The sequence below is a fragment of the Onychostoma macrolepis genome, chromosome 08 (genome assembly GCF_012432095.1).
Source record: "Onychostoma macrolepis isolate SWU-2019 chromosome 08, ASM1243209v1, whole genome shotgun sequence".
NCBI lineage: Eukaryota > Metazoa > Chordata > Actinopteri > Cypriniformes > Cyprinidae > Onychostoma > Onychostoma macrolepis.
In genome coordinates, this window is record NC_081162.1 from 14,899,446 (window position 1) to 14,922,283 (window position 22,838).

The 22,838-nt window shown below is 37.5% G+C and overlaps 2 protein-coding genes across 7 annotated transcripts; both read right to left on the reverse strand.

Annotated features, from left to right (window-relative positions):
* Nucleotides 1–126: 126 nt before the first annotated feature.
* LOC131545396 (solute carrier family 26 member 6) lies at nucleotides 127–12,936 on the reverse strand. 4 transcript variants are annotated; one of them, XM_058784182.1, is made up of 23 exons: nucleotides 12,797–12,936; nucleotides 12,584–12,716; nucleotides 12,399–12,462; nucleotides 11,108–11,616; nucleotides 10,317–10,377; nucleotides 9,200–9,342; nucleotides 8,953–9,092; nucleotides 8,466–8,576; nucleotides 7,739–7,887; nucleotides 7,503–7,667; nucleotides 7,283–7,429; nucleotides 6,936–7,018; nucleotides 6,673–6,820; nucleotides 5,791–5,904; nucleotides 5,147–5,224; nucleotides 4,961–5,056; nucleotides 4,746–4,852; nucleotides 4,564–4,633; nucleotides 2,095–2,184; nucleotides 1,882–2,022; nucleotides 1,627–1,681; nucleotides 1,339–1,448; nucleotides 127–1,241 (listed from the first exon to the last, which is right to left on the reverse strand). In XM_058784182.1, coding segments are annotated over exons 4-23 (2,040 nt in total). In that variant the 5' UTR covers nucleotides 11,110–11,616; nucleotides 12,399–12,462; nucleotides 12,584–12,716; nucleotides 12,797–12,936; the 3' UTR covers nucleotides 127–1,211. The 4 variants fall into 4 exon arrangements, with proteins under 4 accessions (XP_058640165.1, XP_058640163.1, XP_058640166.1 ...); XM_058784180.1 differs by having other exon boundaries at nucleotides 10,504–11,616; XM_058784183.1 differs by lacking the exon at nucleotides 11,108–11,616.
* On the reverse strand, nucleotides 12,909–22,702 carry wdr6 (WD repeat domain 6). Of its 3 annotated transcripts, XM_058784145.1 has the most exons (8): nucleotides 22,567–22,702; nucleotides 21,108–21,236; nucleotides 18,172–20,830; nucleotides 17,640–17,717; nucleotides 17,423–17,539; nucleotides 17,242–17,336; nucleotides 16,411–16,754; nucleotides 12,909–13,028 (listed from the first exon to the last, which is right to left on the reverse strand). In XM_058784145.1, the coding sequence occupies exons 2-8, from the start codon at nucleotides 21,202–21,204 to the stop codon at nucleotides 12,981–12,983; spliced, it is 3,438 nt and encodes a 1,145-aa protein (XP_058640128.1). In that variant the 5' UTR covers nucleotides 21,205–21,236; nucleotides 22,567–22,702; the 3' UTR covers nucleotides 12,909–12,980. The 3 variants fall into 3 exon arrangements, with proteins under 3 accessions (XP_058640128.1, XP_058640125.1, XP_058640127.1); XM_058784142.1 differs by lacking the exon at nucleotides 12,909–13,028 and having other exon boundaries at nucleotides 13,054–16,754; XM_058784144.1 differs by lacking the exon at nucleotides 12,909–13,028 and having other exon boundaries at nucleotides 13,054–16,754; nucleotides 22,486–22,610.
* Between the last annotated feature and the right edge of the window lie 136 nt (nucleotides 22,703–22,838).

A 22,838-nucleotide genomic window follows, 5' to 3' on the forward strand; every position in this document is an offset into this window, starting at 1 on the left:
TTGGAAACTTCACACTAGAGACCTATACCACCTTATCACAGCCTGATTAGATAGAATACATGTTCATTCCGCAAAACCATGTGCTTTTGTATGAGTGAATTGTGAACAGTAGATCTTTGAAAACACATCTCTGCTATAAGAGGTGTTTGTTTTGATCCAGTGAAGTAGATATATCTTCATCTGAGAATACAGAGACTTGTATATGAAATTGCAATTATGTCACGTAAATATGGCTGTTTGTATTTTTAACATAGTATTAGGTAATAATACTGACAAAACATTCCTTTGGTGAAATTTGGGATGTCCTCAATTTGAGTACCATTTTATTTAACCAAAAATGCTTCTGTTTCTGTAGAGTTAGGGTTAGTCTGTCATTATGATCAGCTTTATAAAATAGAGGGTTATAGTATGTCTTTTGTAAACGCCTGAGGGAAATGAGCTTAATTAAATATTAATGTGGCCTCTCCCCAACACCTGCCCAGAGAACAAAGTCTATTCTAATAACAGTTATGGTTCAATTCACTGGGGGTACAAGAACATTTCAGCAATGCACATGTGTGGACTTCATGTACGCAGATATGATTCTGTTAAATTCTATGTTTGTTTGTGTTGACCAGAGTGTTAATAATTATTTTCCATACATGTTTCTATGTTGTTATTTGTACATATTTTATTTTACAGTCTTATTTATTTTACTACATATTTTATTTTACAATATCACCAAACCAAATTGGTCTGTAACATGAAATATATATTAAAAATCTAGGAGATTTCATATGCACAGACCTGCATTACAATGTTTTAAAGAAACTTTATATTTGAGCATTTTTTTAAACGATTTCAAGCATCCATCTAATCTAAAAGTAGAATAATGATGAAAATTTTGATTTAAAAGCAGAACAAATCAACAAGTAAATAAAAAAGCAAAACCAAAAAGGTAAATGCAAGTCAATAGCCATAAGAAAATTCTGACCACAGTGTTCCAACATTCAATAGCCGATAAATAAGCATCTGTTGCAGCACTTCACCTTAAATCCAGATAAATGCACACAGTTGCTCCAAATCATTAAATCAAAATCGGAAGTTCTTGTATTCCTTTTCCAATCTTTCTAGAAGTGTCACTTCTAAAGCTCAGTAGTGAGGGATTCTTTGAGGTTTGCAGGTTCGTGCATTAGCTGAGCTCATCGTTCAGGAAGGGAGGTCACTAAAGGTCACAGCTCTGTAACATCTGTGCCTGTGTTCTGTAAATAGATGCATAATTGAATCAGAACAGAAAAGGCTATTGAATTGCAGTGAACTCAACACCACACAAAGCAAAAATAGCGCGCACACACACACCTGTAGCCCCTGGTAGTGCAGGATTGCATGATGAACTGAAGGAAAAAATGAAGAAAGAGACAGAAAATCTGGAACAAAACCATGATTCTTCATCTGAGATAGTAAACCATCTAGAGACAAACACACAAAAAATACAGTAAATAAATGAATGCATTAAATGTATTAAATACCAGTTCTTGAGAATGAACTCTCTCTTTAAATGTCATGTTACATATTAATATAAAACACTCCATATCATGACACTATATTTGTGACTGAGACTGTGGCTGTACATGCGAGATGGGTAACCTGGACATGAAGCACAGAAAAACAAGGTCTGCGTGTTCTCAAAATCCTGAAGCACCTGTGACCCAGAGAGAGTGGTAAGACACGTAAGTTTGCATTTAAACACGGATCACAGTGACAAGCAGAATTTAAACTGAGATTTATTGGTTAGGAGTTAATGAGAGCCAGAAACAGGTAATCTATTTCTGTTCGTCCCTGGTAATATATCAACACTTCTACGTGTGGGTACATGTGTTACGTGTGTTCAGTGCCACTGACTGATTTGAATGAGCCAATGGCCACCGAGTCCATGAAGGTGACTCCACTGAGCTCCAGAATAACGCAGTGCTGTGCGCTCTGAGCCCCCTGCTGGTCTGGAGGTCTTACTTCAGGATTCTCATTAACGTCATTGCTAATTGTCTGCATATACAAAAAGAATAATTAAATTTTACTCAATGAATGGAAAGCAGACAGCTATAATATAGGTTGTACCTGTTTGAGTGATGTGAAGGTCTGGTCTGCATTGGCGTAGTAAAGTGGATTACAGCAGGAAAACACAGTCACTCCAGGGATCTGGTGTGCCTGAACCAACAAATTCAGGGATTTATATATATATATATATATATATATATATATATATTAGGGCTGCAACTAACGATTATTTTAATAATCGATTAATCTGACGATTATTTTTTCGATTAATCGATGAATCGGATTAAAAAAAAAAAAGCATTCATTTCCAACCCTTTATTCAAAAACAGAACTAAAATCTTTAGAAAGTGCACAAACATGTTGCTCCTTGAACATCCCTGAGCTGTTATAATAATAATAAAATAAAATAAAATGGACTAACACAAAAACATACACATGTATGCTTTACATCTGGGGAGAGCAAAAATTAAATAATTTAACAACACTGCGTCGTTAGCGTTGGTATTGTATCAGACACCTGCACTTAACATTATATGAAAATCAAGCTCAAATGGAGTTAATAATGTTTTTGACCAGAGAATGACGGAGATGGAGTGTTTTGTCTGTCGTTAGAACGGCTGTAACTGTTATGCAGTGCATAAGTGCATTAGGTGCATTATGCTTTCATCAACTTTTACAGGTTATATAACTTTGATTGTAGCTATATGGGCGCTTAGTTTTTTCTTGTTGTTTAATACACTTGGCCAAAATCTCAAATTAAGCGCTTATGCACATAATGCACAGGATATTTAAAACGTATATAGACAGCAAATAACTAATTCTTCTCCACTCTTCAAACACACAAAAACATTATCCTTTACTGACATAGTGTTTGAGTAAAGAAAACGCTGTACTATTCAAACACCAATTATTTATTCACCCTTGCATTGCGAAAAAGCAGAGATCTCATCTTCTCCAGGCTGTGCGCGGCGCGTCAATCTGAACGGAGGCGGGGTGAAGGAATGGCGTTACGAAGTTTTACTGACAAGTTATTTTAATGCTTATAATTGGTTTACTATTTTTAAAACTCTCTGATTTAAAGTAATAAAAACGAATTATAAGCGACTCAAATTTGGATAATTTTTCACAGCACCTGACTGGGCTAGGGTATGGCAACTGCCATACTCTGCCATACGCAAACGCCGCCCCTGCTCCCACACCTTGGATGACTTGGGTCGCACGGATTTCTCTGCCTCCGCCATGTATCTTTCCTCTACCTCCGCTCGTTTTTTTTTTTTTTTACTTTTTGTTTTTTATTTATGAGGCGCCAAACTCTGCTAGCATCCGTGCGCGAGAGACCGAGTGTGTTCACTCCGCTCCGCGCTCAACTAAAGTTTTTTTTTTTTTTTTTTTATAATCAAACGTCTCCGCGTCGCGCGACACAACGAATCGATTATGAAATTCGTTGCCAACGCTTTTAGTAATCGATTTTTATCGATTTAATCGATTCGTCGTTGCAGCCCTAATATATATTAGTGGTGGGCATAGATTAATTTTTTAAATCTAGATTAATCTCACTGTAATCTTGGAATTAATCTAGATTAATTCCTAAATCTAGATTAAAGGGCTTCTGTATGAGTAGTGAACAAACCCGTGCGTCTGCGCCATACATTAACACAGAGACACACAGAAGTCATATTTAGATAGACGTTTTGCGGCTTAATATTTACAAATAGGAGTGGGAGTGTGCTCACTTGTGTGTGCGTTTACGTTTGTTTGTGTGTGTGTGTGTGTGTGTGCGAACAGGGGCGGAACTCCGCTGTGCGCGCGATACAGAGAGCGCGACCATGTAACGTAGAGACAGAAATGACTTGCTGATTTCCATTGGGAAGCTTCTTAAAAATAAATTTTCCCTGAAGCAAACCCGGCGGCTTCATAGCTGCATCCATTTTAGCACGCATACACAGGTTCGAAGACTCGTTCTCGCCCCCTACAGTGCAATTCGGCTAGGTATACATCCGCGCTAAAATATCAAGGTGAAAGTCATCATAGTTTGCGTAGTATAGATCCAGCTCCCAGCCCAACTTTGAGAATAGATTAACGGCGATATTTTTTTTATCGCCCGATAAGAGTCTCACGTTAACGCAGCACGTTAACGTCGATAACGGCCCACCACTAATATATATATATATATATATATATATATATGATATATGTATATAGTAGAAGGAACGCTTCTACTATCTATGTAATATTAATAAATAATACAATTATCTTTAAAATATGTAATTGTTACATATAATTCATGTTGATTAATACATTAATAAATTAAGCTTCACCATCACAGGAAAAAAATACAATTCAAATTGTATTAAAATATAAAAATAGTTATTTTAAATGATCATATTTCACTATAGCTGTATTTTTGATCAAATAAATGCAGCCTTGGTGAACATAAGAGACTTTGGTTAAGCTACTGCTTAAGATGATTAACCACATTTCAAAACATAGCTTAGGCTGGTTTCTAGCTGGATTGTGTGTAAATATTACCTTTGAGTATTTCTCCAGATCCCTGTAACAGTCTGTGCCAGCAATATGCCCAAGAACAGCAGATCTGGGCCTGAGACATTTAGAAAGAGGACGAATAAGAGTTAATATAAGAAAGATGAAAAATCCAAAGGGAAATCGACAGAGATGCTGTAGAAAAATGTTAGACAATGCAGATGACTCACTGCTGTGTCCTGAAGACGATGGTAAACATAGAGAAAACAATTGCAATGCCAAGCCCCAGGTCCAGATTAAACACCAGGGCACTGAGCAGTGTCACTACCCACACTACCTGCAGTCTCAGTGGGAAACACACACAGGAAACACCCTGGATGAGAGGCCTACATGGAACTGGATTTTAGGTCAGTTGTGTTAGGATGAATGGACTGGTTGCCCTTACCAGGTCCAAGCGGTCTGTATTCCAAAGTTTAGGCACATCTTTGACTTGTGCAAAAACCCCTTGCAGATTCACTAAAATAACGACAGCCAAAACTGTCTGAAACGCACAAATGCAAACTTTATAAAACCACCTCATTATGCTATATCCATATAAAATTTACTTGGTTATTGAAGATTGTATAAGGACCTTTGGTAACTGCTGAAAAAGGGGGCCAAACTTTAACAAGATCAAAAGAATTATCAGAGCAGACACCAGACAAGAAACCTGAGAGAAAGAGAGAGGTCATGTCCATAGAGTAAAAACTGCAGTGCTTCCACACCGAAACATACATTATTTTGAAAAATAATTTTCTTTTGTGCATGTGGTTTACATTTGATCAGTTTGCTTTATCACTTTTATGATAAGAATGACAAAGATGTTAATGACCTGTGCCTTAATAACAGAGTCACATGTGGCATGTTCTTACAGCACAATTCAGTTTCAATTCAACCATAACAGCTGTTTTATTTGAAATAATTAATACAAATAGTTTATATATATACATATCTATATCATAGGCCGTTTTGAATTTCAGTATATACATGTAAATACATTTAAATGTATTGTACATGAAAATATTTTAGTTACTGTAAATGTCTTTTCTTCTTGTGGCCACTGCCTGAATAACAGTGTAACTATTTTCTGAGAAAACATTCACTGTAATCCTCCCAGGTTATGTGATTCACATGTAAACAGGGAGTGAATTGTTATGCATATACCACATGTTGTGCATGTACATATAACTGTAACATGAGATTGTTTTATTAACAAAAAATAGCAAGTGTTCACACTTGAGTTTGTCCGCCTGTACTCTCCTGTACTGTGCTGCGAGATATGGATCCGCTCACTGGAAAACACTGGAACATCCCACCGATGGAGTTACACAGACCCATAGCCAACAGCTCCTACAGGAAAGAGAGCCCATTTATGTTCAGATTAGTGCTGTCAAATGTGACCCTGGACCACAAAACCAGTCTTAAGTGTCAATTTTTTAATAAATCTGAATAAATAAGCTGAATAAATAAGCTTTCCATTGATGTATGGTTTGATAGGATCGGACAATATTTGACAGAGATACAACTATTTGAAAATCTGGAATCTGAGGGTCCAAATATTGAGAAAATTGCCTTTAAATTTGTCCAAATGAATTCTTAGCAATGCATATTACTAATCAAAAACGACGTTTTAATATATTTACAGTAGGAAATTTACAAAATATCTTCATGGAATATGATCTTTACTTAATATACTAATGATTTTTGGCATAAAAGAAAAATCTATAATTTTGACCCATACAGTGTATTTTTGGCTATTGCGACTTAAGACTGGTTTTGTGGTCCTGGGTCACAAATGATTAATTGTGATTAATCGCATCCAAAATAAAAGTTGTTGTTTACATAATATATGTGTGTGTGCTGTGTATATTTATTATATATTATATATATAAATAAATACAAACACATGAATGTATATATATTTAAGAAAAATGTTGTTGTACATAATAAATACACAGTACACACACACATACAGTATATTATGTGAACAAAAACTTTTATTTTAGATGCGATTAATCCCAATTAATCATTTGACAGCACTTGATCAGATGAAGGGAATGCTGCAAAATGGGTATTTATTGAGAACATATTGTTAAAGTTACAGAAATTGCTTGTTACCTGGTTGCTGTGAAAGGGGTACCCATGTTTATGAGCAAACATCATGCCCAGTGAAGCTTGGAAACCATAGCCCACCACTGCCAACGCAAGAGCTGTCAATAACAGCTCCTGAGAGACAGAAAACGATGGAAGGGAGGGAGGTGAGAGACTTGGAGGTAAACAAAGAGAGAGAAAATGAGACAAAAGGACAGAGAGAATTAGTTTTAGCACCTAAATACTTCCTGCTAATTGGTTTTGTAAAGAAAATCCAACACTCTGCTGACCCGGTTGGTATGGGCCCAACAATCTGTATTCCATACTGACCGGACAGATCAAACTGCACTGACGACACCGTGGCAAAGATAATCTACAAAGTTACATGAAGAATTTATTAGTTGCACAGAAATACCTTCAAAAACTGAAACCATGATTTATAAGTCAGCTAACACAACAGGCAAAACTAAACTAAATTACATTTTTAAACGACAAAACAAAAATTAAAATTGCTTAAAGAAATTAAATAAAAACACCACAAATGTTAGTTTTTGACCTGCCTGTATTAAATGTAACGTATCAAAATTTAATACACATAAATTAGAGCTAAATAAAAAAATAAAAACCCTTTGCGCACCAGTACCAACTCCCATGGAATAGGAAATCGAGTGCTCCAGCGTGAATTCACCATCTTTCCACCAACAAGTATCACCAGGGAGACAAGGGACACTACCAGTGTCGCCAGTAACACTCTCCTGATTCCAGTCACAATGTTTGAAAACATCTGGTGGACACAGATATGTACATTTAACATCTGAGATGAACACAGAGATAAAACACACAGTGCTTATTCTCACCCAGAACACAGCAAAGACACCTCTGTGTCTGACTATGGAGATGCCCATCAGTAAAGGCAGCTGGTGAACAGTCACATGGATAGCAGCTGCCATAGTGTAACCACTGACCAACGGCTGAGACAACCACCGACACACCCCTCCACAACGTAGCACATACAGCACAATCTATAGGGAGAGAGATTCATACACAACCACACACACCAATACAGAATTAATACATCTTGTGTGTGTATTACCTGTATCAATCCACACAGAATGGTCAACTGAGCTGCAAAGGCAACTCTTGCACTTTCAGCCTCAATCTCATCACTCTCTGCTCCGCTGCCTGCCAACACAACATCACCGGCCACCGTACCGACCATGATGGAAAGGACAGAAAAAGTACCTGTGGGTCAGAAAGATCATCAGCCAATCAGATTGAACTGAACGTCAAATCAAATAAGGACAAAGCCATTATCATATATTAAATAATGTTTAATATATGTTCTAAGTTTTCTATTGTTTTTTTGTATTATATATTTTAGCATTTTATTTTAATTATTTATTTTATATGTATATTTCATTTTATTATATATTTATTATTTATTATATAATTTATACTTTATTTTATGTAACTGTAGATTTTATTTTATAATTCAGTTTATTTTGATGATTTATTTATTTCATTTTATTATATACTTTATTTTAGAGTTACTGTATAATTGTATATATTATTTATTTTATACTTCATTTTGTTTTATATTTTATGCTATAAAACAAAATGAAGTATTAAATTATATATTTTATACACACACACACACACACACACACACACACACATACATATTGTTATATATTTTATACTTCATTCTATTTATATTTTAATTATTTATTTATTATTACATTGTATTTATTATACATATACATACATACATACATACATGTATATATACCTGCAGAGAGAGAGTTTGTGTGTGTACCTACCCACAGAGATGTGTCTGGATGTTCCAAACATGAAGTAGATGAGAACAGGGTAGAAGGATGAATACAGACCAAACACTGGAGGAACTGCAGCCAACAAAGCATTAGCCATCCCTACGGGAAGCAAAAAGTCAGAAAATGAGTAATTTGTGTGCAGAAGAGTGTGTGCAGTTCTGTACAATAGAATTAGTCATTACATCCACTGTATCTGCCTGGTTTGAATCACAGTGCATTGTGAAGAAAATGATCAGCTGCCAGCTGATAATACAGATCTGTAGGTGTCTAAGATGAGAAACAGGATGATGAAAATCATAACAGACCTCTCACATCACAGCCACTTCAAGTGTCTACTCTCTCAGGGAACCCTAAAAATCTATTTCGATCGATGTTGACACCAGCATCAACATAAATTCTTTATACTTTATAATACAGTTGTCATATAGCAGTTTGTAGCTCAAATAACACAGAAGAGTGTGTGCAAGTCTTAAACCTTGTGGCAGATGCATGATTCCCACACTGATTCCTGATATCAAATCTCCAATAGCATTTTTCCTGAGCGAGTACTGTGGCAGCCATGACAAGAGAGGTGCAATAGACAGGAAGCAGCTCTTCAGCCTTGGACCTGAACACCTGAAGCACAACAACAGAGACATATGGGGGTTAGCATGTATATTTAGCGTGGACAGTGTTTATTTTACGATCACAATTATGCTTCTTAAATAAGCTCCCACACTCACCAGCGCTCCTCCTTCAGCTTTGCCCAAATTGTCCGATGCGCCTTCCACCTGCGCTGTCCCAGGATATCTAGCTGTGCTTCATTCAAACCATAAACAGGATTGGGATTGAAATTCTCACTCTCTGAACATCTTTGATTGTCCATCTGTAAAAAAAAAAAAGAAGAAGAAGAAAAAAAAAGGAGAAAATGTGGCTAAAACAGGAACAAGTGTATGATATGATTATGTTTCCCAAATGTGAGGTTGTTGTGACTTGGCTTTGAACTCGGAGCTAACCTTATATTATCATCTCACAGTAGCTAAACCAATTAAACTGGACATTTATAACTGAATAGAGACAGATTCGTTATTCACTTTTCCTCCTACAGGCTACTAAAGGGTTATTTATTGTCTCAGATGTTCACCAACAACATTTATCGTCGGATCAGTGAAGGAAGTCTGTCATGGTTTTCGCTCTGACCAAAGGTTAGAAGACTTTAATCTACCACTCCTGAGAACAGAGATCATATTACACAACATCACATGAGTGACGGCTTGTACTGAACAGACCTGTGTCTATTTTTACTGTACATTTAATAATGTTCTCCAGATAACGATTAAGCAATTATGCAACTTTCTTATAGGAGGCAAGGCTGTTTTATCCAATGAGATGATGCGCTGCTTTATAACAAATAATACTAGAAACTGACCTTTGACCCTATATAGTACAAGCTGAAGCTATAGAAGACATACATCAGTCTATATGCAATGTTTTATTTATATATTTAACCTGTACATGAATAGAACTCAACACAAACAGATGGTAAAACACCACAATGTGTTTTCCACTATTTTTGAAGCCACATTTAAATATAAAGGACATACATTTTCTAACACACAGTAGTACACAAGTTAAAAAGTATACCAATTTCAACATTTGGTAAAACATCTGATCCAGACTAAAGGATTCAGTTTCTTAAGGGTGAAAATACATCAGCAGCCAAAACTAAACTGATAACACAATAAAGCTCATCTGCGTCTGTCAGCACTCTTTGATAGGAGCACACGTGAGGACAGGTGACTGCACAGGTGAGTGTGCAATAAAACTGGAAATAAGCTTATCATCAATTAGTTATCTTACCTTGTGTAGAGAATTCACCAACATCTGAAACGTGTGTCCAGAGGAAACCACTTTATTATCCCTGTGCACATGACATAAATAGTTCAACAAAACCGCAGGCCACCTGTGGGACGTTTCTCAGCTGAATTTCTCTCCTTAAATATTTTCATTGCTTTCTGTTGTTTAAAGGTCAGATTTATAATGTTACCTCATATATAATTCATCACAAATGCTGTCTCCATCCTACATAATAAACACCATGGCTTTTCTCTCCAACTCTGTGTTCCATTGGTTTATATAAGTGTCAAACGTGCTTAAGATCAGAAGGCAAAAAAGGTTGTACAATATCACACCCACACACACTCTAAATATACATTTAACAGCCTTAAAAAAAGTAACAAAAACAACAAACACAAGTTGGGGAATTTCCATTACTTCATTGGTCAGTATATATAGTATACAGTATATATATACGTTTTTACATTTTACATAATTACAAAAATGTGTGCAATTTGTTAAAAATATCACGGTTTGCACAAAAATATTAAGCAGAACAACTGTTTTCTACACTTATAATAAATGCTTCTTGTGCACCAAATCAGCCTATTAGAATGATTTCTGAAGGTTCATGTGACACTGAAGAGTAATTTAGCTTTGCAATCACAGATATAAAGTACATTTTAAAGTCTATCTCTCTATACATATCTATCTATCTATCTATCTATTTATCATTAATAAAACAAAAATAAAATTAAGCATATACATGAAACACTGATGTGAAGCCACAGACAATCTGATGTACTTGTGCTTACATTGTTTTTCCACATGATGCATTTCTGCCCTAGATGTGAACTCACAGTACCATGTTTTTCCTCAGTACTGAAACTGCCTCAGCAACACAGTGAGATCTCTGAGGCGCTCTGCTCTGCTCCGTGCAGACTGGTGAACCGGCAGCTCAAAAAACGAAAACGTGAAACTACGAGAGAAGCTAAGATTTGTGACTTGCCTCAGAGGGGGTAAACGGGGAGGTCTAGGGGGGTGTCTTGGTGGGAGCGGCTTGCGTTTTACCCTGGCACTCTGGCCATTCTCAGGTTCAGTCTTTGTGATTTGAGGAGGGGTGGTGGGGGTGGAGGATCTGGTGCTGTGATTGGCTTCGAGTGGGCAAGGGGAAGGGGTGAAACTGGAGGGGGAAAACTGGTAAAGGAGGACTCAGAGTGGGAGGAGCCTTCCCAGGGTGTCATGCTGTCAGGGGCCCCAGATGAGATGGGAGGATGGACACGTTTCCTCGCTTCGGCATGAGGAGTGGAAAGAGAGGGCCTCGCTAAAAATACAAGATATGAAAAATCTAAGAATCTGAATTTTTTTGAAGGTCTGTTTCTGCCATTGATTTAAAAAAAAAAAAAAAACTTTAATTCTCATTAAAATTAAAGTTATATTTTGTCTATTTCTCGTAATTGCAATGTGACTTTCTATTTTATTACTGTGATTTTATTTCCGCAACTGCAACCTTATGTCTTATAATTGCAACTATTTCTTATTATTGTGATTTAATATTTCACAACTATTTCTTTATTTTGTATTTGCGATTTTATATCTCATAATTAGTTAAAGATACAATATAGTGATTCTATATCTTGTTTTTGCAAATATTTCTCACAATTGCAACTTTCTTGGATTTGTGACTTTATATCTTCTATCTTTATAAACATAATCAATTACCTGTTTTGTTGTAGGAAACAGGATCTCATACATTTCTAAATCCCCCTGTAATTAACTTCATCTCACACACATGTTCAGTTCCCATTATTCTCTCGCCTAACAAGTCACATTACAAAGATGAATGTTTGGACAATAGCAGTTAATTAATTTAATACCTCCTAAATTTCTATTGTCTATTGATGAGCTCAGGTAACATTGTGTAGACAGGAGGAACAAAGATCAATGTAAACACACAGTTTATATGTCACACATCACATTGCTTCACATATAATGAGCCCTTAAGTCCGGTTTATGAAAACATCTGATTTCCAGTTAAATCAGCTAATATCTGACAACAACCTGTCATATAAGAATACACTATTGATTAGACAACTATAAAAGCACCTGCAGATTTATTTCTTGATGAACCAATCAGAGGGAGCCTATCCTTCGATATCACTGCATCGTCCTGTATAGTGAAACCACACACATTATTATGACTGTATAAACGATATATTAAATAATTTTCTGTATATTCACTTGTATATTCAATCCATTTACTGTAGGTAATTTTTGCGGAACAGCCATACCTTATTTTCAGCCTCTTTTTTCTTTTGTTTTTGAGGCATCTTAGGGTTCTTCTTTCCAGATTCATCCTCTTTAAGGGTTTCCCTGAATCGTGACATCTTTTTTCCCAAGATCAGGACACACACACTGTGCCTCCTTTCAAACAAAATGACACATCAGCCTCACAACACACAAATTCACACTTTTACAATTGCAGAAAAGTTTTTTATACTCACATTAATTTTTCATCCTCTTCTTTTCACATTTTGTCTCCTCTTTACATCACATAATACGATTTTAAAAAGAATATATTCTCATTCCTTTCTTTCACATTCTGCAAACCTTAATGGGGCTTTTATATCTGTCTCTCCTTCACGTGCTCTTCCTTTCCTCTCTCGCTTTCATTCGTTCAGCTGTGGATTAAAGGGGTTGGCCATCGAGCCACTGATGATGATGAACAAAAGGGAACTGGAGAAGGGGGTGAAATATTTATACTTAGTTGCACAGCCAAAGCCCCCCAACACACTGTGTACCCTCTCTCTCTCTCTCTCTCTCTCACTCACCCACCCACATACACCTGCTGGACTGTAGCCCAGGAAAACACTGATACATTATACGCTCATGACTCTATCTCAAGCCATGAGCCACTCGCACACATGCACGCATAAATAGCTGCAAAAAATTATACTTATAATATATATATATATATATATATACATAGAGTATTGAAGTTTACATCTATGCTGGGCACTTCACTATTTGACCCAACTAATCCATTTTATGATTTTCATTAAATTTTTTGTTTTGTAAAGAAATGTACAATTACTGTAGGTATATTTTGTATTTGATATATAATTTAGATTATTTTTAGCATTTAAAATAGTGTTATTCATTATTATCATATTTATTAATATTTTGAATGAGCTTTTATTATGATATTTTCAATTTTGGTACTTTCGTAATTTTTCTTATTTTTAAAAAATATTTCTATATAGTTTTACGCTATTTTTTATTTAAGTTTTAGTTTAAATCGTTTTAGTACTTCAGTTTTTTCAGTCAGCTGCCAGGGCAACATCTCAATTTTTCATTGACGATTTTATTTTATTTCAGCTTTTTTTCAATTACCTTAAATGATTAAACAATTTTTCATAGTTTTAATTTTAGTGAACTATAAAAACACTGGCCTTTATATCTAAAAAATCTCTAGGATCTAGGGGTGTGCGATATATATCGTCTGCGATAATATCGTAATTGTTGTTTTAACGATGTGTAATTTGACATTATCGAGTATTTTGCAAAAACCAAACAAAATACCTACGGAGTGCACGCATACATTACGTGATGAAGTCTAAACAGTGAACAGTGAGTCTAAACATGCGCATTTAGAGTGTGTTTTTTCCTTTTCACTGCATGATTCAGTCTATTAAAATGCATTAAGAATGATGATCACAAAATTCAAGATATGGGGGCAGAAAATTTATATATATCATTTCATATAGTTAAAATCACACGAAGAGTGCCGTTTTTTCTTAAAAAAAATAGGCATGATTACAAATGTGATATTGATTTTATACAACAGTTCAAAAACCAATACGTTTATATTAAGAGACTTACGTTTTAGACACCATATTGCCTGTTTTTGCTCCATTTCGCCAACAAAAAAATAATTCCAACAGCTACAGAACTGTTTTGTGTCTCTGTGCAACATGACGGTGTTTCGTTCCTGAATGAATCAACCATTTAAAATGATTTGGTTCATTCGCAATGACTCGCTTGTTAACAGTGACTTGCTGCCACCTACTGGCGATTTTAATTTCACATTTAAAGGTGCCATAGAATAGCCTGACTACGTCAGACTTCGTATTTCCGCTCAATTTCATTTCGCTTCTGTACTCAGTCTGATATAGCAGACCATCTTCCAGTTTATCTCCGGCTCCGCAGCAGCCGGGCCAACCAACGAACAGAGGGCGGGCTGAGAGCCGTTGACGTAGACGCTAAGCGCCGAATTTAAGATTGTAGTTTAGGTTTGAGGAAATCTAAAATGACAGCGGACATGGAGACACGGGATGCTATTTGCTCTGTTGTGGATAAAATTCCAGGGATTTGCCAACTGAAGCCCGAACAGGAAGAGTGTTTGGTTCACATTTTGAATGGAGGTGATGTTGTGGCCCTACTCCCGATAGGTTTTGGGAAAAGTTTAATTTATCAACTGTTACCGATCGTCAGCGAGAAACTGGGGAGGCCAAAGTTCGGCAAGGAGATAATTGTGGATGCGTAGATTTACTTCACATAATCTGCAAAAGTCGTTCACAGCCATCTTCACTCCGGTATTTCGCTCAATGGTTTTGTTTTCACCGCATACCTGTGTTTACAGCGGAAGTTCGAGGCGGTCGAGCCGGCGAATAACATACGTCATAACCAACCGCTATGTGATTGGCTTACGGGTACACCAATGATTTTAAACTTCAGACAAGCGTTATTTTATTAGAACGCGTTATTTGCTTTCCGTGCCTTTGTGAATACAGACACCAACCCATCCCCTGCACAGCCTGGAACATAACATTCAATTCCATGATCTGCCATTTTCGCTGTTGTCCTTGCTTGTTTCTTCACAATATCTGCAGAACTTCTGATGGTTCGGCTGGCGTCTGGCATAGGACATGGGCTGGTATACGTTATGCAAATGTTGGGCGCGTAACTATTAGTGATCCCGACTGTTACGTCACAGTCGGTGTTATGTTCTGATTCGCCTATTTTTCAGTGGTCTTTTTTATTCACGAGATTTACATAAGGAGGAGGAAACAATCGTGTTTGAGGCTCACGGTATGTCATTTCCATGTACAGAACTCTTATTAATCAACTATGCCAAGGTAAATACAGTTTTCCATTCTATGGCACCTTTAAAGTACCTTTTCATTTTTAAAATGTCAAATATCAGTATTCAGCATTTTGTTTAAATTATCAAAACATTATGCATTTGTAACTGGTTAAAGCACTCCATGTCCCTCTGAGCTGCATTAAAGAGTGTGTAAATGCATCTAAATGCCACTTCAGATGCAACTTCTGCAAAGATTAATTTTGTTGATACTGGTTTCATTTGTTTGGTAACAGCCTAAATGTCTTATTATTCTAATTGACTGATTAAATGTAACAATTTGACTCTTTATGCACATTTTTAGAAAAAAATGGCTTTATTAAAGGTAAAATTGCCCATAAAAGGTAAAAATCAATTTAAACTTATATGAAAAGATTAATTTCTATCACTGATGTGAACTGACCACACAGAATATGAAGAATATCAAAAACTGCAGCTGTCCGTCAGATATCAGCACAACACACCGGGCAAAATATCGTCTATTTATCGTTATTGAAAAAAAATCCCAAAAAATATCGAGATATACATTTTTTTTTCAATATCGCACACCCCTAGTAGGATCATAAGAAACATAAACATCAAAATGTCTAATGTGTTCAAACTTTTGATTGGTTCTGTAGATCTGTATTGACTTTCATTGTTAAGCCATACTGAAAATAAAGGTACTTTACCTGACACAGAAAAAAACGTTACATATTTGAAAATCTCAAACTTTACAACTAAAAATCTTAAGCATCCTAATTTAGAAATCACAAATTAAAGTCAGTGTTTTGTCCTTGAAACATGATGTGGAAATATCACTTTCTTTCTCTCTTCTTTTACTGTCCTGTTAACAGTTTCATGCAGTTCATCCATCTTTCTTTCCGTTAAATGAAACAACTGTAAGCCCTGCCCACAAACAACCACCCAGGCTCCTCCCTCGTGTCCAAACCACGCCCACAACCCAGCTGCATCAGCAGTGTGTGAGAACAGCACCTTCAGTGGGCGGAGTCCGTCACTGTTCACACTCCACAAACACAAGCGCTGGTCCGGTGAGGTGGACACCAGTAGTGTGGGGCTTAGTAAACATAACCCTGTGAGAGGGGAAGAGTGTGCCAAGGGCACTGACCAATGGGCAAGCAGCTGTAGAGACACGTCTCCATTTTCTTGCTTTTTCTGATCTATCTTAATATGTAGTAGAGACAGCTGTCCATCATCTCCACCACTGGCCAATGAGATTACATTTTCCTCCATTTGCCTCATTTCTCTCCTAGGTGATATGGTAAGCGCATTGATTCCACTTTGATGGACAGGTATGGAAAAGAACGGAGCTGATGGACCTGAAGCACAGACAGGGTAAATTGTTATTAGTATATACACATTTTAGAGTTCTATAACCAGATTAAAGCCCGATGGCATCTAGCATTGATTCAGTCAGTTTTTTATGCTCTTGGGCTTGTAATGAATGAAAAATTATACATTTTATACAGACGCACATACTCCAACTTTAAGTCAGAGCAAATGCACTGTAGACCTTAATAACTGTGGTCTCAATGAGATGTTGTATGAAGAACAACTGCAAGATTCTTAAATAAAATAATAAGCACATCTTTGGGGAAAGGTCTGGAACAATGTAAGTACATAAAGACAGATTTTTTTTTATTTATTTCTGATTGAACATTCCCTTTCAACATATATAACAAATGCACACAAATAACATAAATCATTTAAGTTCTTAACTACAGCATAACAAGCACACAGTTATTCAAACATAAAAAAAATCAGCACGTTATTAAGTGTTTATGTTCTGGTGTATGTATGACTCACCCTGCCAGCTGACACTAGCCTTACTGTTCAAAACTGCTGTTAAATCCCACACAGATATACAACCATCTGTAGTGGCACTGAACAGCAACAAAAGCCTGAGACAGAAAGACGACAAAGGAAAATAAGTTTAAGAAATTTTACAATATGGAATAAGTGTTTGAAATGTACATCATGTACTTACTTTCTGTCCTGGGAGTCCTCCAGCTTGTAGGTGGCGACGCTGAGCACACACCTCTGATGGTAAAAACACTCCCAAAGCATGTCAGCACTCCTACTGCTCTCAGTCACTCTGAAAAGCCTACAAATGGAACCAATACATTAATCATAGAATGTTAAAACATAAAACATTACATGAAACTCTTTTAAATTCATATGTTCATAATCTTTAATCAAGTTACCTTACTGCACCATCGCTACAGCCCAGGGCCAGTAGGACACATTCAGTCCCATTATGCACAACAGCCATAGACATGTACCTGAAAACATGAGAAAGCATTTGCACAACAAAATCATAATGTAATCTCTGACAATTACCCCCTGTACATTGTATTGTCCGCCCTCTGGTGGTTAGAAATCTTTATCTGCAACCAACCATTGAACAACATTGGACCCAATTGATTTTCATCGTATAGGCAAGAAAAAACAACACTGAAACATTTTCCAAATGATCTTCTTCTGTGTTCTACAGAAGTCATACAGATTTGGAACATCATCAAGGTGAGTAAATGATGACAGAATTTTTCTTTTTGGGTGAACTATCCCTTTAAGCTAATAGTAGTAGTGGTATATTTTTAGTTAATGCCATGTCAGCATCTTAGGCTATTTTCATGGCAAAAACCCCTTTAAGCCAATAAAAATGACTTGAACTATAGATCCAAACTTGGAAAGGATAGAGTATTTTAACATATACATTCACAAGCATGCACGCACCTTGTCTCTGGGTCCATTTTGACAGTCTTGTGTCGGTTCCGCTTCCGTTCCCACTGTTCATCCAATCGATGGCCAGCTATCTGAGTGACCTGACAGATTGGCTGGCCCTGCTGCTCATCCAAACGAATCAAGAGCCGGTAACACTGCAGCTGAGCCCGGCCACCCGCAGAAAACACCAAAGAAGAGACAGAGGAGTTATCCGTCTCGTCATCTCCCCATTTTTCATTAGTTTCTCTTCTTCTGATTGCAGCCAGCACACGAACATTTGAGATATGGTCTGTTAGAACTGAAAGCACTTTAACAGTTCCACTCTTTGGACTGATGGCGAGTACACCTACTGTGGTATCCTCCCCTCCGGTAGCAAAAACTTCCCAAAGTTCTGAAAATTGTCCAGTCTTGGTCAGACTACCAAGGTGACAAACACAGCTGATGCCTCGTCCATGTAGCCCCTCTTTCAGTGTGCGTCCATTCACATCGGTTTCTGTGGATGCTAATGAACGTGATGCCATGACGGCTCCGTGCTTGATGAACACAAGGGTACCTTGTCCAAGTGTATGTGCCTTAGGATCTGTGTCGGCGTATATCAGGCATTTATAGGCCCAGGATCGATGGCCGCCTCCACAGACAACTGAAAAAAGCTTCTCTTGTCTGTGAGGGTCCCATATAACGAAGTGGACCGAATGGAAGCCAACCATTACAAATCGAGTTTCGGCTATGCTTGCACTCTCTTGATCGATCGTCCTCTTCTCAATTCCCTCATTCAGCAACTTTCCCTGTACCTCAGGTCCATCCGAGCCCAGAAACAGAACTTTCTCTATCCACTCCATGCCTCTGCAGGCCCGTTGAACTCTACGCACCTTCAGGACGTTTTTTTCAACAGTTAGTATTCTTACAGATCCATCTCGACCTGTACTGTAACATAAGTCTTGATACTCACACACGGAAGTCACACCTTGCTTTCCATGCACTCCATAAAGGGTGCTAATGGGAGACAGAGGACTACCATGGTCTGTTTGCTTGTTTTCAGTTTCTTGGCCTTGTAAGTCCATTCTTCCTTCATTTCTTCTGTCATTCTCTTCTCTTTCAGTGTAGAGCAGTAGTGACCCTCTCCGATCACCACACAGGTACAACCCCTTTCTCTGGGACAAGGTAACTGCAGCAGTCAACCAGCGTTTGGCACAGGGTGGCAGCAGGAAAGGAAGAAGAGTTTTCTCTTGCATATGCAACCCTGATTCATCCTCTGTCACTTTTATTGTCCATCGGTAAACCAGTCCCTCGGAGCCTGATGCAAGAAGACACCAACTCCTGGACCCTTCAAACAGTCCTTTGACCCAAAGTACAGAGTGAACCTTACCCTCGCCAGCTCTTAGCAAGACTCCCACACCTGGCTGCCCTACAAGAAACACCTGGACACCTCCATTCAGATTACCCACTGCACAAACCCACACAATGCAATCTGAATTCTGGACTTGGATGCTTGTGATCTCCATCACACAATAGGACTGGAATTCTGCTCCCCCTCGCCAAATGACATCCCAGGAATCACCCTGACTAAGGCACACCTCTCCTTGATCAGTACAGACCAGAATTGTATTCGATTCACCCTCACCCACTAATCGGACCGCTTTGGGACAACCCTGTCCTTTAAACCCCAGATCCAACTGAGTCTCTGCCTGAGTTTCCTCACAGTCTTTCTTCTCCTCTGCCACTCTCCATACTCTTACCCCACCATCTGCACCTCCAGTAGCCATCCATCCTTCCTTACAGCCTATACTTCCCTCGCTGACAGCCAGAGCCCTCACTCCACCTAACCTATGCCCTCTAAACGTACGTCCCACCTTTCCTTCACCTCCCCATTCCCAGAGTAGGCACGCTCCATCTTCTCCTGCACTGAATACACGGTTTGGTGCAAGCCTGACACAGAAGACCCGTGCCTGGTGCCCATAAAGCACACGAAGACATGTTGGCGATTCCTCTCCACAGCCTGCATCTCCACCCAATGTGCCGACACTCCACAAACGAACACTGCGGTCATCTGAGGCAGATGCCAGCCACCCAGATTTCTGAAGGTAGCAAAGGCTGAAAATGACTCCAGTGTGGCCCAACAGGCGTCTCTCTACCTGGGACTGGCCATCAGGTTTGTTCCCTGTAGGCCTCCATAGCACAAGCTGATTGAAAACAGTCCCACCTACCAGCACTAAAGAATCCCAATTTGGACCAATCATAAGTGCTGAGTAGAGAAGACATGTCTCTACACAGGAGTAGAAGGAAAGAACGTTACCAGATTCTGCATCTAAAAGCAACACAGCATTGTGAGCCAAGGATATGCCTAACAGTGGGTGTGGTTGTTCTTTCAGCCAATGAATGTCCAGAACCCAGTCTTGAAGCTCCAAGAGAGGACCAATGAACTTTAGGCATCGTCTTCCAGTATTGAAGCTGACAAGCCGAACTCCTTTTCCTCCAAAAACAATGATGTCCTCCTTGTCGTTGTCCAAAACAGAACTTTCAGATGAGATTACATTGTTGAACTGTCTCTCTCCAAACTGATATGTTTTACTAGGTCGTATCCCATGTATACGGTTATTATGAAGAACATTTAAGGATGCACATTCTTTAGGAGATGCCTGAAGACTATACACAGAGAGGACAGGTCCCTCACCTACAAAATGACACAATAAATAAATTAAAAATTTATCCGGAAACGGATAAATACACACAATGGATATTGAGACACATTTGAGCACATTTTCCTATTAGTACAAGATGAAATTTAGCAGAGAAAGTAAAAAAGTAAGATCATCTTTGCCAGGATACAGAATTCAGCAGAAAAAGCACCTCAAAAATGCCCCATGAGTCATAGTCTGCATATTTTAATCCAATATGGATTTTTAGTGATGTTTTGCTACATGTTCATTAAATGAGTGAATGTCAGTCACCTGTCAGCAGGAAATTCTCCCCCAGGAATTCCAGTGCAGTCACTGGAGCAACAAGCACAGTGCTCTTCATCACAGCAGACTCTACAGGAGATGCCATCTCAAGCGGTGGGAACAGCAGGCTGAAGACTTCTGGAGCACAACAGAAACATTACAGCATTATTCACTATTGTCCAGTAAATGAAACTGAATTAAATGCATACTGTTTGCAATGGCTTTTACTATCCACTTTTTTCCTAATAAGCCTCCTGGGGATAAGTTCCACTCAAAAAGACTGAAATTAATCATAAAGTTGTGCTACAAATAATTAAATTACAAATAATCTCTTTCCAGGTTTGTTTTCACATGGATGGTTTAAAATGCAATTGTGTCCCCATTTTACTTCTAATAATGTTACTAAAGAAGGTAAATGCAATATTTGTTAGCTATCAAAAATATGAAAATCACTTTGAAATATTATCACTCAATGTTAATGTGAACGAACATTTTTGTATGTTGCATATAATATATACAGATATCACCACAGTGATTAGCATCTCTGTAATATTGCCACAGAAATAATTGCTTTTGAAGGTATTTGTGCTATGCTGAAAGTAAATTGTTAACGCTTTTACACTTTTAAATAGCCTCCTAATTTTCGATGCTAGGGTTCACAAAAGAACTGTTTGTGAGCTATTAATTAATTAAACATTAAAATGTCGTTAAAATAAAAGCATCCTAATAAATATATCAAATGCTGTGCACACCTGAATCATTTGTATTTCTGTGGGATGAAAATACAACATAAACTAGAAAAAATATTTTAGAAAAATAATCCCACACACTACTTAAACTTGAATTCATTAGTACTGTATTTGATTAAAATATATATTTGAAAAGTATATATTACATTTTTATATATTATATAAAATAAAACAAGAATATTTTGTGATTAAGTGCTGGGGATTAAAAACAACAATGAAAACAATAATAATTAAACCTTGAATAAAAAAAGATTACATTTTATTATGTTTACCAGCATGTCATTCATACACATGTGAATGTATGGTTAAAAAAAAAATCTCAAAAGGAACTTCAAATAAATACTTAGTTTTAGGTCAAACAACATTAATTGTATCATTTAGCCCAGGACTAATCTCACCCTGTTGGAAATTCATATTAAGCTGGTTGTTGTGTTTTGGAACATAACATAACAGGTTGGTTCCTAACTTTTCTGAGACAATTATAAAATGCCCCAATCTGGTCATTACCTGCTCTAAACACTATTGAAATAACCAGCTATCCAAAGGGCAACTACTATAAAGTGTGTTTTTCTACAAAGGATCGACCGAGGATCTACCCATTTACTGAAAGAATGAATGTCAGTCATCAGGACAGTTACCATAAAATGAATTTTCTAGCAGGGATCTGTCTGCATGTTTGTCATCTTAACAACAACCCTGTCGAGTTCAGTATGACTTACGCGTCCCCTGTAGAGATCGTGTCTTTATTTTGCGAGGAGATGAAATGGACAAGTGAGGTATTTTCTTTCATACTTATTCCAGCATATTTTGTGTTGTATGCATGTGTTCTCGCTTCCTCGTTGACATCGCGCAGCGTCCAATCGCGCTCTTCGATACTGCACAGACCGCTCCATGCTCGCCGTCAATTGGATGAAACGAGTCCTGCGCTTTCTACTGTTAAAACGCGTAGATTTGTGCATTTTGCCTGATGCACAAACCATATGTATTGAGT

Coding starts and splice junctions, on each gene's coding strand:
- LOC131545396 (XM_058784180.1), bottom strand. Junction 9,343..10,316: donor TGGTGAATTCTCTACACAAG/GTAAGATAACTA, acceptor TTTTTTTTACAG/ATGGACAATCAAAGATGTTC. Junction 7,019..7,282: donor TTCCATGGGAGTTGGTACTG/GTGCGCAAAGGG, acceptor GTAACTTTGTAG/ATTATCTTTGCCACGGTGTC.
- wdr6 (XM_058784142.1), bottom strand. CDS start 21,204: ATGGCATCTCCTGTAGAGTCTGCTGTGATGAAGAGCACTGTGCTTGTT. Junction 17,718..18,171: donor AAAATGGACCCAGAGACAAG/GTGCGTGCATGC, acceptor TCATGTTTTCAG/GTACATGTCTATGGCTGTTG. Junction 17,540..17,639: donor TGTAGCGATGGTGCAGTAAG/GTAACTTGATTA, acceptor TTCCATTTGTAG/GCTTTTCAGAGTGACTGAGA.